This window comes from Monodelphis domestica, chromosome 5, assembly GCF_027887165.1.
Source record: "Monodelphis domestica isolate mMonDom1 chromosome 5, mMonDom1.pri, whole genome shotgun sequence".
Taxonomy (NCBI): Eukaryota; Metazoa; Chordata; class Mammalia; order Didelphimorphia; family Didelphidae; genus Monodelphis; species Monodelphis domestica.
Window position 1 is genome coordinate 7,063,584 of NC_077231.1, and position 14,254 is coordinate 7,077,837.

The window sequence follows — 14,254 nt, forward strand, 5'->3', positions numbered from 1 at the left end:
CTGTGGTAAGTTTTACCAAACTAGAAAGGCTTGAGTGTGGTCTAGGCCACTTAGTTAAATTGATAGAGGTGAATCTATGAAAGGCTGGCCAACCAGCCCCCAAACAACCTCCACAGGTAAGAACTTGTTTAGACTACTGACCCAAAATGTTAGTGAGAAACTGTGATGACGAAATTGGTTTTTCTGGCATGTCCTGGTGCACTGACATGACAAATATCAGCCTTGTCTTTGAAAGGAAGAGCAAAGGAAAGGGGGGATGTGTATGGATGGGGTGGTCCCTGAGAGCGGTGGCTCCTGCTTCTTCATCAGGAGTCCTAGCATGCCCTTTCATGGGCAGAGAGAAGGCTGACCTGAAAATTCCATGTCTTTGTCTCACTTTGAATAGGTGGAAGTACTGATTGCAATAAGCAGCGTGACTTCTCCGTTGTTGTTCACGGCTTCTGGGTATTTATCTTTCAGCATAATGAAAATTGTGGCCATCTTTAAAGATTATCCACCAGCAATCAAAGTACGTATGGAATTCATTCACTTTTGAGGAAATATCAAAAGAGGCATTTTTGCTATGCATGATGCTTACAAAATGCAAAGGATGGGTTTCTCCCAAGCTGTCATATTCCTTATTCCTTAAAGCTCGATAATATTCCTTTTCATGCATACAATTGTTCAGCCAATCCTGCTTTGTTTCCATTTACTGCCCACAACAAAAAGTGCTGCTATAAACATTCCTGTGTCAATAAAGACTTTCTATTCCTCTGATCCCTTTGGGACCTGTCTAGTAGTGATCTTATTGGGCCAGAGAGGGCACCCAGTTTAGTGACTATGAGAATACCTTTCAGGATGGCTGGACCAATTCCTAGCTCTACCAGCCTTAGGGCATCTCCCCCACTCAGCCCAATTGCCCCTTAGCAGTTGGCATTCCCCTCTTTTGTCCCTTTTGAGTGTTAGAACCTCAAGATTTCATCTTCTCTGGGTGGATAGCTTGACTTCTTTGAGAAACATCATTTTTAAACAAGGATTCGTTAAATCAAGAGGCATTTATTAAATGCCTCCTGTTTGTAGAGAGAGATACAAACCCAATGTGAACAGCACCATACTGCAGTCACAACACTTAAAACAACGCACCCCAAAGTTGGCCAAGTACTTTGCAAACATTATCTCATTTGGTGATATGGGGCTTCCAGAGTATAAAACAGATAGCTGTAATACAGAGTATTACATTAAAACTAGATTAGAGTTAAGCAATCAAGTATTTTGTGAGTTCTGAGGGAAATCAAGGAATTTATCCATTGCAGTGGGGAAAGGAGGGAGGGTGGGGCGGAGTGGGAATCAATGGTATCTCCACTTGGGGGCAGTTATTTGATTTTATTTTTTAAAAACCTTTGTGTTCTGTCTTAGAATCAATACTATGTGTATTGTTTCCTAGGCAGAATAGCAGTAAGGGCTAGGCATTGGGGGTTTAAGTGACTTGCTCAGGGTCACACAGCTGGGAAGTGTCTGAGGCTAGATTTGAACCCAGGCCTGGCTTTCTATCCACTGAGCCATCTCGCTGCCCCTACAGATTACTTTAAATGTAAAGTTTACATATGGACGAAACATGAACAAGGATGGGAGTTGGATGAAACAGCCTCTGCCATCCCTTCTGAGCTTTAGATCCATGATCTTGTGAGTCCACCTCTTCTCTTTGGCCTACAGACTGGTCAGCTGGTTAGCTATTGGTTAATTGTTTCTTGTGGCTTTGCTGGACCACAGTCTCCCGAGTCAAGAGGACATTTTTATGTGCTGACCCCTGAAACCCCAGGATTATCTAATTCTGGATGTGACATCAGAGATTATAGAGTCCATTGCCTTATTTGAAAAGCGAGGGAGGCAAACCCAAATGCCCCAAGCCAGACACCTGACAGTGCCAGAGAAAATAAGCATAATATAGAGCAGAATCTCTGATTTACTCTCCTTTAAGGATAACTGCATAGCTTCTAGGCTTCATTACTTAAGCTCTCTTCTTTGCCATCTGTATTTCAGCAATCTTATGATGTACTTCTGTTACTTCTAATGCTGATGCTGCTGATCCAAGCTTTCCTTACCACTGGCACTGTCATACAATGCATTAGTTTTAAGATAAAAATGAAACAGCATGACTCATCTTGGGCGACTCCCCAGATGAATAAACAAGACTACAAAACTGGAGAGGTGAGTGTTTTCTGTTCACTTCCAGCATCTTTCTCAGTAATGGAGTCAGGACACGTGTCATAATCTAACTATTATTGGTAATGAAAAATGTTCTTCCCCTTGCTGCCTCTATGAAATAGAACTTTATTTTTTCAATCAATCAATCAATGAGTATGTATTAAATACTGTGAGATAAGCCCCGGACTGTGTTACTACAAAGTGAAAAACAAGAGTTCCTGCCATCTAAGAGTTTGCATTCTAATAGGAAAAACAACATTCCTAAGCCAGACCCCACAAGGGAAAGCCAGAATAGTGGGAAGTGACCTTTGCGGGGATTGTGCTACTAGCCAGGAGACCAGAAACAGCCTCCTGGGGCAGGTGTTACTGGCCTGAACTGAGTCTTCAGAGAAGTTAAGACCGAGAGAGGAGTAAGGAGAGGGGAGTAATGCTAACTACTGGGAACATTCGGAGCAAAGACATGGAGACTAGGGTTGGAACATCATGGGGGAAGCACAGCAAGAAGAGCCCTTTGGCTTGACTGGAGAGTGTATGAAAAGGAGAATGTAAGATTGGAAAGGCAGGAAGGGTAGGAAGAACTTTTCTATATAAGAGGACTTTAGATTTGAATATTCAATCCTGGAAATATTAAGAAGCTATTAGAATTTATTGAGTAGGGGGATGACATAGACCCATGCTTTAGAAAAATCCCTTTGGGATGTCCCTCAATTGGGGAATGGCTGCACCAATCGTGGTAGAGGATGGTGATGGAATACTATTGTGCTGTAAGGAATGATGAACAGGATGATCTCAGAAAAAGCTGGAAAGACCTTCATGAACTGATGCAAAGTGAATAAGCAGAACCAAGAGAACATTATACACCGTAATAGCTATATTGTGAGAAGATCAGCTACTCTGAGCAATACAATGATCCAGAACAATTCTGAGGGATTTAGGGCAAAAAAGCAATCCACCCCCAGAGAAAGAATTGTTGGAGTCAGAATGTAGATGAAAGCAGACAATCTTTCAATTGTTTATTTGGGTTTATGTTTTGATGTTTTAGTTTTACAAGATTACTCACAAAAATGAACAATAAGGACATATGTTTTGCATTAATAACAGATTGATTCACCTGCCAGCACTGGGAAGGGGAAGGGGAGAGTGATAATTTTGATCATATAAATTAGGAAAACTTGTGTGGAAATTTATTACATGTAATTAATTAATTAAAAATTACATATATATAAATGAAAAATCCCTTTGTCAATTGGAGGATTGATTGAAGTAGGGAGAAAACAATTGGAAGCCTGTTGTACTAGGTGGATAGTTGGTTCAGTGGATAGAGAAATGAAAGGTCCTGGGTTCAGATTTGGCCTCAGACACTTCCTAATTGTGAGACCTAGGCAAGTCACTTAATTTCAATTGTCCAGCCCTTACCTCTCTTTTGCCTGAGAAGATTCTAAACTGGAAGGTAAAGATTTTTTTTAAAAGTCTGTGGTAAGAATACAAACAAGAAGTGATAAAGGCCTGAGCTAGAGGGGTGGCCATGTGAATGGAGAGAAGGGGAATTATTTAAGAGATAACATAGAAAAAGAAACATTTGGTAATTATTTATGTATATGAGGTGACTACCAGGAATCTAGGATGGCACTGAAGTGGTGGATCTGGATAAATAGAAGGGATGATAGTCCCCACCACATAAGTGGGAAGTTCAGAAGAGGAGAAGTCTGGGGAAAAGATGCTGAGTTTAATTTTAGAACTGCTGAGTTGGAGATCCCTATAGGATATCACATCCAAATGGTTCAATAGGCATTTTGTAAGGTAGACCTGACTGGAGTTCAGGGGAGAGCGATGAGGGTTAGATAAATGGATCAGAGAATCATCTCCACTGAGCTGATCCTTGAACCCGTGGGAGTTCCAAAAGGAAAGAGAAGAGGGTCCAGGACAGAGGCTTGGGGTGGCGGTCGGGGCGGGGGAGGGCACCTCTGGTGAGTAGGCATGACATATACGAAGATCTAACAAAGGAGACTCAGATTGTGGTCTTGGGGGAAGGAGGAGAAACAACCCGATATCATGAGAACCCAGGGAGGAGAGGAGAGCATGTCTAGTGGGAGCTGGTCAGCATTGACAGATGCTGCAGAGAGCTCATAAAGGATCAGTGTTGAAAAGAAGTCATTCAAAGCAATTAAAAGATCCTTGGTAAGTTTGGAAAGAAGGGGTTCAACTGAGTGGCAAGACCAAAAAAGAGTAGAAAGAAGAGCAAGAAGAGAGGAAGGATAGGCAACAAGTCAAGTGTGGGCTGCTTCCTCACAAGATTCAGCTGAGAAAGGAAGGGAGATGTAGGGTGATGGCTGGTGATAAGCTGATTTTCTGAAATTTGCCCAGTTGAGGTGATACTTGAGGCCCTGCCTGCCTTCTTCTGTACTTGCCTTTCATTTGAAATAGTAGAAAAAATTGGGGATCCAAGATGGAGATGCACTTAGAGATGGAGTTGGGTTGTAATTTTGAGATGGGTAGGAAAGATGAGCGGTAAGAACATATGGACTTAGTAGGAGATTTGAGTAGGATTTTTATTCACAAGAACATTAGGAAACTCCATGGCTAGACATAATCATCCAAGGGACCGATTTTTCTTCTCTGCCTTTTCATTAGAGGAAAAGAACACATTTTAGCCAAGTTCAAAAAGCAAAACATTCCTTCAGAGTTGGGTTTGGGGCATAATTTAAGGAGTAAAACTCGAGTTTTAAATTTTCTTTTCAGTTTCAAATACCGTAAACAGTCAGTGAAATAATTTTGGATTATTTTGCTTTTTTAGGTATCCAATAACACACTGAAGGAATTTGACAAAGACAAAGCCTGGAAAGCGGTTGTGGTGCAGATGGCCCAGTGACCTGGAACTACGTGGAGGGCCTGGGTGGATGGGTGATGGCTTCACCGCTATCCCCATCGTTTGAGATTTTGCTGGGCCATGCCCCTCTCTACCTAATATGTCATATTCTTTGTACTTACATGGCATGTGTATCATGAGGCCTGCCATGGCCTGGATCAGTTGGGATGGTGAGGATGAAGCTACATAGTGTAGGATCTATTATCACAGTTGTGTCTAGAATAAGGGAGAAACTTCATCATGCTTTTATTTTGGAATACCGTGCTTCTGAGCTGTCTGAAAATATGGTTGCTGAAACCTGAGAATTGTCTTACTGTATCAGATCCATTGTTAATCCAGCACCGTGTTCTATTTGATAGTTGCCATGGAATGTGTTGAGGAAGGACTTGATTATCTTTCTCAATGGGTTGTGGGATACAAGGATGTGCCCCAAACACAATCAGTTTTCCTGTGTATTCCATTATGAGTCCATCATCCATGAATGTATCCAAGCCTTTTAAAAATCAGCTCTACGTAGAACCTGCTCAGGTGATGACGGTCTCTAATTGTTCTGCATTATCTGAGAGGTAAGACTTCCCTTTTGTTGGTTTGGAAACTTCCAGGTGTGTGCTTCTAGTCTCAGCTAGGATCTCTCTCTCTCTATCTCTCTCTCTCTCTCTCTCTCTCTCTCTCTCTCTCTCTCTCTCTCTCTCTCTCTCTCTCTCTCTCTCTCTCTCTCTCTGTGTCTCTCTCTGTGTCTCTCTCTCTCTCTCTCCCTCCTCTCCCCCTCCCTCCCCTGTCCCCTCTTCTGCCCTCCCTCCCCTCTCATTCTCCCCCTCCTTCCTCCCCCCCTCCTTTCTCTCCTCTCCCTCCTTCCCCCTCTCCTCTCTCTCCTTCTCCCACTCCTTTCCCTCTCCCTTTCTCTCCCCCCTCTCTCTCCTTTCTCTTCCTCTCCCTCTCCATTTCCTCTCCTCTCCCTTTCCCTTCTTCCTCCCTTCCCTTCCCTACCTCCTCCCTCCCCTTCCCTCCCCTCTCCCTCTCATTCTCCCCTCCTTTCTCTCCCCCTCCTCTCCCTCCATTCTCCCCTCCTTTCTCTCCCCCCTCTCTCCCTCTCTCTTCCTCTCCCTCTCTCTCCTCTCCCTCTCCCCTCTTCCTCCCTCCCCTCCCCTCTCCCTCTCATTCTCCCCTCCTTTCTCTCCCCACCTCCTCTCTCCTTCCCCCTCTCCTTCTCCCTTTCTCCCCCCTCTCTCTCCCTCCTCTCTCCTCTCCCTTTCCCCTCTTCCTCCCTTCCCTCCCCTCTCCCTCTCATTCTCCCCTCCTTTCTCTCCCCTTCCTCTCTCTCTTCTCTCTCCTTCCCCCTCTCTTCTCCCTTTCCTTCCTTCTCCCTTTCTCTCCCCCCTCTCTCTCCCTCCTCTCTCTTCCTCTCCCTCTCCTTCCCCCACCCTTTCTCTCCCCCTCCTATCCTAGTCATGGCATTCCAGATGGGGAAGGACACTGTGTGACTGGGCACAAAGAACATTTTCTATGTTGTTTCCCATCATCTTCTTGGTCCTCGTGTACTGGACTCAGGGCTGTAGGAAATGGTCCCTGGCACGTCCCTCAGTTTTATTCTTGGTCATCACAGCTCAGAGCCCATCTTACACATTTAGTCTGGATTGTTTTTTCCCCACATTGGAGCCCATATATGATTTCTCTGACATTCCTGAACAAACTGGGAAGATGTTGATATAGTTTATCCCATTCAGCTTGGGATGTCAGACTGGACATCTTGCTAGGTTTTCTCTTTCCCCTCCAATCTATTGATAAACACATAAGGAGCGGTTCTACCCCAATTGGTGAGAAACTTCGCAGTGTGCATAGCTCTTTGCAGGGACATTCCAGTTTATAATTGGCCTGTTTCTTGCCATTAAGCCAGTTCCCTATCTGAGATAAGCCCCATGTCCACAGGATTATTATTTTTTTAGCAGATAGGCAGCCTTTGGTGTGGAACTTTTTCATGATCTTTTGGAAAGTCCAAAAAATTTTATAAACAGTTCCCCTTTGGTCTTGATGAATAATAGATTTATCAGGCAGCTTCCCCTTCCTATGTTTTCCTTTCCCCCCAAAGATCCCATTTGGTTAAGTGTTCCACAGTCCGTCTTGACTGCCCATCTTCCTTCCTTGTCTAGTATGCAGAGGTTTAAAGAGACATTTCTGAAGTCTTCTTTAAGGCTGTACAAATGTCCTTCTGGCCTTTCCCAGCCCACAACAGCTGTTCTCCTTGGCTCTTCTCCTTTCTGTGTCTGGCAGTTCACCAGCCTGAGGGAAGAATGGAGGTTCCCACATCTCCTTTGTGGCCACCTGGCAACCTGAGGCTGATGAAATAATTCCAATAAGGAGCTTTTTCCTGACTCCTTACTCAGCTGTGATATGGAATGTTCCCCTCAGGGCTTGGTGACAGTTTTCTTCCCCCACTTTATGAAGTCCATTACTCCCTTTGCGATTGATTTTTGCATGGTGTGGGCCTAGTGGTTGGTCATCAGTCAAATTTATGGGGCTGAAGTTTCCAAGGCCCCTTAAAACTGCACTTGACTTGGGATCTCCTGTAGATGAGCCCCCTTGAGTGCCAAATCAACTCTCTAAGTAGACTTGCTGTATTTACTTCTTATTGCCAGTTATTTTCTCAGATAACTTATAATTGGTTCTATAAGCCTCAGACACTTCCTAGCTATGTGACCTTAGGCAAGTCACATAATCCCCATTGCCTAGCCTGTACTGCTCTTCTGCCTTGAAAAAATTCTAAAAGACACAGATATTGTTGGCCCCAGAAAGCAAATACATGTTGAAGCCCTAAACATGTCCTTGTGTCTGATTAGGCACATAAGGAATTGCTTTTAGGATTCCTATTTGGTTGGGGTGTCTTGAAAACGAATCCCGAGTTCAGTGTTCTGACTTTCAAAGCTCTGAGGCGTTCTCTACATTTGTTACGTTTCTGACTGTGGAACCCGGAGTCCCACCCCAAAGTCATCAGGACTCAAGGCTCAGAGATCTGTCCAAATGTCAGTCATCAGCCTAAGAATCGAGGGGCCTCCTTCTAGTTCCTTTGGTTACTTCTTGTAGTGTGTTAGGGAACTGAGGCATGAGCTACCCCACTTAAGGTAAAGCCTTTCCACTTGCTCCTATTGTCGGTTCTGAGTTCAGAGCCAGATGGGTGTTCGTAGGAGTAGTCTGAGAAGTAGCTGCCCCATAAAAAAGTTGGTAACTGGCTTAGAATGTGGGGATGATGTCTTCTGTATTTAGTAGTAATTTCCTCCTTCCCCTATTTGCATATGAGCTAGAAAGCCCACTAACAGGGCATGATTATCATTTCCAAGATAAACGTTTCATTTCCTTCCTGTTTCTGCTGTGGTGTATCTTCACGTTGTTTTCATAATAAATGCTGCTCGCTGAAAAGAGTCCATGGTTTTGTGGGTGAGAGTCCTCCCTCCGCCATCCCAGATCGTAGCCCCTGAGACAGTCTAGGGGACTGGGGCCAAAAGATTCATCCCCTGGTGGCCAGCCCTTTGATGACCAGCCAGATGCGGAACTACTGAAATGGTTTGCTGAAACTCAACCTGTCTAGAATGGAGAGCTTCCCTTTCCACATCTCTGACCCCCAGCCTCCTAAGCTTGGCCTCATCCTGGACGCATCTTGGGTCCATTGTCGGGCTCTGTGCATTCTTTCCTCCCTAGAAACTGTCACTTCCAGCCTTCTCTCTCCATGCCCACCTCGGCTCACTGCCTTTCTAGGCTCACACAGTCTCACAGTGATTTCTTAAACCGTTATCGGGCACCGTGCCACTAGGTGCCAAGGATGCCGTCCCAACAATGGGAGACAGTCCCTGCACTTAATGAGGGATAAAACCTGGTTCCAGATAACAAAAGAAATGGAGAGCCATTTGGGGTGGAGAAAATCAGGCCCCTTCCAGCAGAGGAGGAGGTCTGAACGTGGAGCCTCTCTGAGGAGGCTCGGGGGACAGCTGGTGCAAATGCTTCCAGATAGGGCATGGAAGGGCGGCTTTGGCCAAAGCAGGCTGGAACTGGTGGGGTGGGTCCTGGCCTGGGAAGATGGAAGCTGGAGCCCATAAAGGGCTTTCCGTTCCAAGCAGGGGCTTCTACTTGACCCTAGAAGCAGTGGAGACAGAGTGGAGCTTCCTGAGCAAGGGAGTGAGACAGGCTCTTGCAATAGTCCAGACAATGAATTTACCACCAGGCATTTATTAAGTGCAGGCACTTCTGTGCCAGTTCCTGTCCTCAAGAAGCTTATGTTCTATAGGGATAACAAGAAGTCTCAAGGAAATCCAGAGAGGAGTGCAGTTTCAGGTGAGTGATGAAGCTGGAAACCTGGATGCCAGGGGTTGAGAGAACAGGAAGGAGAGAAAATGGGAAGAAAGGACACCTGACAAAGAGGGGCGGCCGTCCGAGACCTGAGGGTGTTCCCTGGCAGTTAAGGTCCTGGAGAGACCTGAGGTCAAGATGAGGGGTGGGGGCGGGGCGGGCGAGAGACCGACAAGCGAAAGGGCCAATCTGGGCACCTCTGCATGGGCATCCCGCCTGCCAGCCTGCCTCGGGCCGAAAGACAAAAGGCGGGATGGGGCGCGATGTAGAGCTGTAGACAGGAGGGGGGGGGGGCGAGGTTAATGGACTTTCCTTTCTTAGAAAGTACGAGGTGACAGGCTTCCCGGGAAGTTTTTCCGTGTCTCTGTTCATGAATTCTTTGGAGAGATCGGGGAAGGGATGTGAAGGAGACTCTATTGGGAATACCAAGATGGAGGTGGAGTCCCCAGTGTCGGGACGGTGGGGGAGAAGGGAGAGTGGAGAACACGAGGTGGTGGAAGGGGGGGGGGGTGTGAGTTTGATTCTGGTCGGGAGTCCAGCCTTCTACCGGCCACTGAGAAATGGCCGAGCGCCTGGCCGAGCCGAGCGCGAGAGGCCCGGTGGGAGGGAGGGGGGAGATGTGATGGCTGACCTTCGAGTCAGGCCGGCCGGCCGGCATAAAGCGCTCCCCCGGGGCTAATGCCCCGCCCCCCATTAACTTCTATGAATTATGTCTTCATAGACCCCCAGGTGGAGAGGAGGGCCGGGGGGGACTTTCGATTTTGTCTCGCTGGCACCCCGGCCCGCATCCAGGAGCAGCCCGGCTCCGTCCCGGGAAGGCGAACCTGGCCCCCGCAGCACGGGCTCAGAACCCAAGCCTTAGTGGGCGACGCTTCTGGGAAGCCAGGTCGCAGCCCTCTGCCGAAAGGCAGGGAGGGAGCCGAACGCAGCAGCGGAGCTGGGGCCGGAAATGCTCCTTGACCGTGGCCGAGGCCCTGGCGGCCGCCGGCCGCCCTCGCCCTTCCCCACCCTCTCCCCCTCCCCCTCCCCGTGTCGCACAATGGACCTCGGTCCGCGGGGCGTCCACCGCTCACACTGAGCGCGGCAGCCGCCGCCGCCGCCGCCGCCACCGCCGCCGTCGCCGCCGCCGCCGCCGCCGCCACCGCCGCCGGGAGCCTCGGACTCCTGGCTTGGCGTGGCCCGGCGTGGCCCGGCGCGGCTCCGCCCGACCCGGTTCGGCCTGGCCTCCCCTCATCCCTCCCTCCCCACCGGCCTCGGCAGCCCTGGGCAACTCTAAAGCCCGGCCCCGCGCCGCCACTCCTTGGCCGCGCTGGAGCGCTCCACGGTCGCGTCCCGGCGCCGCCGGTGCCGGACCCAAGTCACCCCCAGGCCGCAGCCGCCTCCCCGGCCCCGCAGTCCCACCCCGAGGGGCCGCCACTCGCGGAGGGACCCGGGGCTCTGGTTCTCCGAGCCGCTGCCGCAGCTCCGGGCCGCACAATGCGCCCCCACGCCCGACTTCGTTGCCCTGGGCAACCGCTGCCAGCGCGGGGGGGGCAGCGGCGGGGGCAGCCTCCGCGGGGGTGGCGAGGCGGCCGTCAGGCCTGCCCGTCCCGCCCAGGGGAACGCCGTCGGCAGACCCCCAGCGCCCGGGACCCACGGTGAGCCAGGGGGCCACTCCCGGCCCCGGCCCCGGCCCCGGCCCCGGCCCCGGCCCCGGCCTCGGCCCCGGCCCCGGCCCCGGCCCCGGCCCCGGCCCCGGGTCCCGCGCGCGCCCGTGTCTCCGCGCGCGGGGCTCGCCACCCTCCACCCAGAAAGATCGGGTGGGGGGCCGGGCCCCCGGGGGAAAATTTCCCCCACCCCGTCCCCCCCGGGTCGAAGAGAAAACTTGGGAACAGCCCCGCCCAGCCTCGGAGCCCGCTTCCAGGCTGCATCAGCAGGGGGTACATAACGGATGCCCAAGGGGGTTAGGCGCTGGAGAGCTCCCTTGGGGGGAGGGGCCGGGAGCGTTGGGAGCGGGCGGCGGTGGGGAGCCCGCCCGAGCCCCAGGAACCTTCCCGGTTCTCCGAAGTCAGTCGCTTCTTAGCGTGGTGCTGAATGGGTGGAAGGTCTGTTCCCGTCCGACTGATGGCAGATAGGTGGCACTAACCTTCGCATTGAACGCAGGGCCAGGGTAGGGGACCAAGTGTGTCCTTGACAGAAACCATCGTGGCTCCTTATATCAGGACTTGTCGACAAAAATCCGCCAAGTGGGAAAGCAGCGGCTGCGCCCAAAGAGGTGCTTTAATAAATGCTTTCTTTTATTTTTCTTTTTTGGTGAAGAGCGTGTCCCATTGGTTAAGTCCTGCCCACTGTTGGCACAGCACCAGGAGAGGTGCCAGGGAAACAGACAAGGAGCCCCCGCCCCCGTCAAGGAACGTTCTCCTGGGGGTGAGGAAGGGCCAACAGGGAGGGAGGAAAGAATAGGCCTCTGGGCACACACCGGAACCCAGGACCAGGGAGTGCTCCTGCTGGCAGAAGGAAGGGGCCTAGCCAAAGGTTAGAACTCTGAGGGAAGCCTTTAGCCACACGCAATCCAGGAGAACTTCCTGGAGGAGAGATGGAATCTGAGATGGTTCTTAAGAAGAAGACAGGGCTTGTTTGAGAGTCTTGGGGAACCAAGAGTGTGAGATGAGTCTGGAGAGGCAGATTGTTCTGGAGGGCCTTCAAGGCCAGGCTGAGGAGCTGGGACTTTAGTTTTTGAAGATCTTTGAGCAGGGGCCGTGGGTAGTGAGCCCTAAGAATCTTTCTTAGAGAAGTCGGAAGTAGGGAGAAGGGCGTGCAAAGGACAAGGTGGGCAAAGCCGGCCTTTAGGAGGAATCTCCGCTCCATCCTTCCGGATGCTAATGATCAAAGCAGGCTAATATTTTTTCCCTAGTCACGTAAATGATTTCTTTCCTAATGCAGGAAAAAGAGCCGAGAAAGGCAGAAATGCTGAATTGTTAATTACAGCCAGTATGGATCAGAATTATGTTGAAAAGAGACTTTCATCAGTTTCCCCTGATGAAGAAAGAAGAGAAGGACATAGTTTGTATTTGCAAGTTAATTTATCAGCTTGTTCAGGGAAACGGTGTCTGGTAGCCTGTGCGGTTGCTTTCCTCCACCCTTGCCGATACTAAGGCTCAGTAACTAGCCGTGCTGAGAAGGAGGAAGCGTTAAGTAGATAATTGGATTGGCCTTGAAATGTCTGGTGCCCTAACTTTGGAAGGAATGCCGTGGTGCCTCCCTCATGCATTTCCACAAGAACTCTCTTAGCCAAAGAATGAGACGTGGTTTTTCTGGCTCCCAGAAGCCTCTCTGGGAGTTGGGGCACATCATGGGATGTTTCCTGGTTTATGAACCTCAGAGTGGGGAGAGGAAGAGGAAATCTCCCCCTCTGCTTCCTCCTGGGCTTTCTAGGGAGTAGAAATGAGAAGCACTGAGTGGTGAAATGGAGATGGAGGGCCAGCCCTGTGCGGAAAAAGAAGAGTTGGTGACATCATTTTTCAAAGTCAGCTCTCAAACGGGGTCTCAAGGCCAAAATGGATGAGGTGTCGGGTTGGGGCTTGATGGGCAGAAGCTTTCCCAAAGGTGTTTTGGGAAGCTCTCCCGGTTTTTTGTTTGGGCTTCCCTTTGTCTCCCGACACCCGTCCAGCTTACCGTGTTTCACTGACCGATCAGACTCGGTCCATCTTGGGCAGCTGAAAACTTTCTAGAAAACGTGCAGGCCTTTCCGAGAGGTTCTCGGGTCTGTCAGGAGCTTTCTGAGCAGTCGCAGGGCTGCCCCAGCCCCGTAGAAGGCTGTTCTATTCCGGTCACTCCCTGAGAGGGCAAGCCAAGCCCGTTCTTGGGCGCCTGGTCCTTTATGGTTAGGAGTGGCAGCACTTCAGGCAGAGGGCTTCTCAAGTCCGTGTTCTAAACCTACAGAGGCTTCGTGGATTTCTAGCTAGACGGGCTGGTCTGCAGAAGCAGGAAATAGGAAATAGGAAGAAGCCAGGAAGGGAAGCGCATGTCCAGGGTCCCAGAACCGAATGGAGTTTGGAGCCAGGTCATTTGTTGTCTTTGGCTAGCCAGATTCCTCTTTCAAGTGTGACTGAGCGTGCCACTCACTGCTCCAAGGGTCCAGGGCCTTCCCTTCCTCCCCATGGCCTTGATTCACTCCAGGGAATGTTTTGGGGAGAGAAAAAGAGAAAGCCCCCTCATTGGCAGAGTCCTGACTGAGCAGGTGCTGTTCCCTAAACCCCGTTCTGTGACAGACGCACGTGTGCCCGTTGCTTGTTGGTAGATGCTTTTCTTTTTCTTTTGCAGAAGCGAACCAAGACATTTCTCGAGAATCACCTCCGTCTCCAAAACTGGACAGATTCAAACTAGCAAGACACTTAACAGAAAAAGCGATCAAGGTACACGAGCTCTCGGTCCCGGGGCGGCAGGGGGACGTCTGACCCTGCTTCCTGCTTCCTCCTCTCTCCGGAGCACTGACATTCGTGAGCCTCCTCCCTAACGGAGGGCAATTGTGCAAAGGTGGCCAAATGGGGAGCAAATGGTGACCCACCCGAAGAGCCTTTGGTTTATTGTTATTGTTATACCACATATTGGTTCTAAGGCAGAAGGGCAGAAGCAGTAAGGGCCAGGCAGTAAGTGTCTGAGGCCACATTTGAACCCAGGACCTCCCTTCTCTAGGCCTGGCTCTCAAACCATTGACCCACCCAGCTGCCAGTCTTCAAAGGGATCTTCTCCTATTTGAGATGGATTGTAGGGAGTCTGCCGTGCTGAGTTCAGTGCCCTGTTTTCCACAGTGGGAGGATGAGCGGGCCACGGGAGGCTTGCTTGGGGGCCCCCTTGGTCCCTGGCTGCGGTTTCTTGGGGCAGAGCCCT

The 14,254-nt window shown here is 50.1% G+C and overlaps 3 protein-coding genes across 17 annotated transcripts in view; 2 read left to right on the forward strand and 1 right to left on the reverse strand.

Annotated features, from left to right (window-relative positions):
* MLC1 (modulator of VRAC current 1) overlaps window positions 1-8,461 on the forward strand; it is a 56,685-nt gene extending 48,224 nt beyond the window's left edge. The window contains exons 11-13 of the mRNA XM_056797593.1: window positions 386-508; window positions 2,020-2,187; window positions 4,979-8,461. Of these exons, the coding sequence (XP_056653571.1) occupies window positions 386-508; window positions 2,020-2,187; window positions 4,979-5,053 (366 nt within the window). The 3' untranslated portion in view covers window positions 5,054-8,461. The remainder of the gene's footprint in view (window positions 1-385; window positions 509-2,019; window positions 2,188-4,978) is intronic.
* Window positions 5,453-14,254, forward strand: part of TTLL8 (tubulin tyrosine ligase like 8) — a 62,799-nt gene continuing 53,997 nt past the window's right edge. For 2 of the 15 annotated variants that reach the window (XM_056797575.1, XM_007502808.2), the window contains exons 1-3: window positions 10,913-11,022; window positions 11,528-11,639; window positions 13,688-13,779. Coding sequence is in view for 1 of the 15 variants with exons in the window: in XM_056797577.1 (XP_056653555.1) it covers window positions 5,453-5,616; window positions 9,324-9,370; window positions 13,688-13,779 (303 nt within the window). In the remaining 14 variants the exon portion in view is untranslated. Of the gene's footprint in view, window positions 5,617-9,323; window positions 9,371-10,900; window positions 11,023-11,049; window positions 11,305-11,527; window positions 11,640-11,683; window positions 11,792-13,687; window positions 13,780-14,254 lie in introns of those variants that run through there. The other 13 variants (XR_008911955.1, XM_056797581.1, XM_056797577.1 and 10 more) reach the window with 12 other exon arrangements.
* LOC130454271 (uncharacterized) lies at window positions 5,687-11,568 on the reverse strand. Its single transcript, XM_056797335.1, has 2 exons — window positions 11,511-11,568; window positions 5,687-11,442 (listed from the first exon to the last, which is right to left on the reverse strand). The coding sequence occupies exons 1-2, from the start codon at window positions 11,566-11,568 to the stop codon at window positions 10,658-10,660; spliced, it is 843 nt and encodes a 280-aa protein (XP_056653313.1). The 3' UTR covers window positions 5,687-10,657.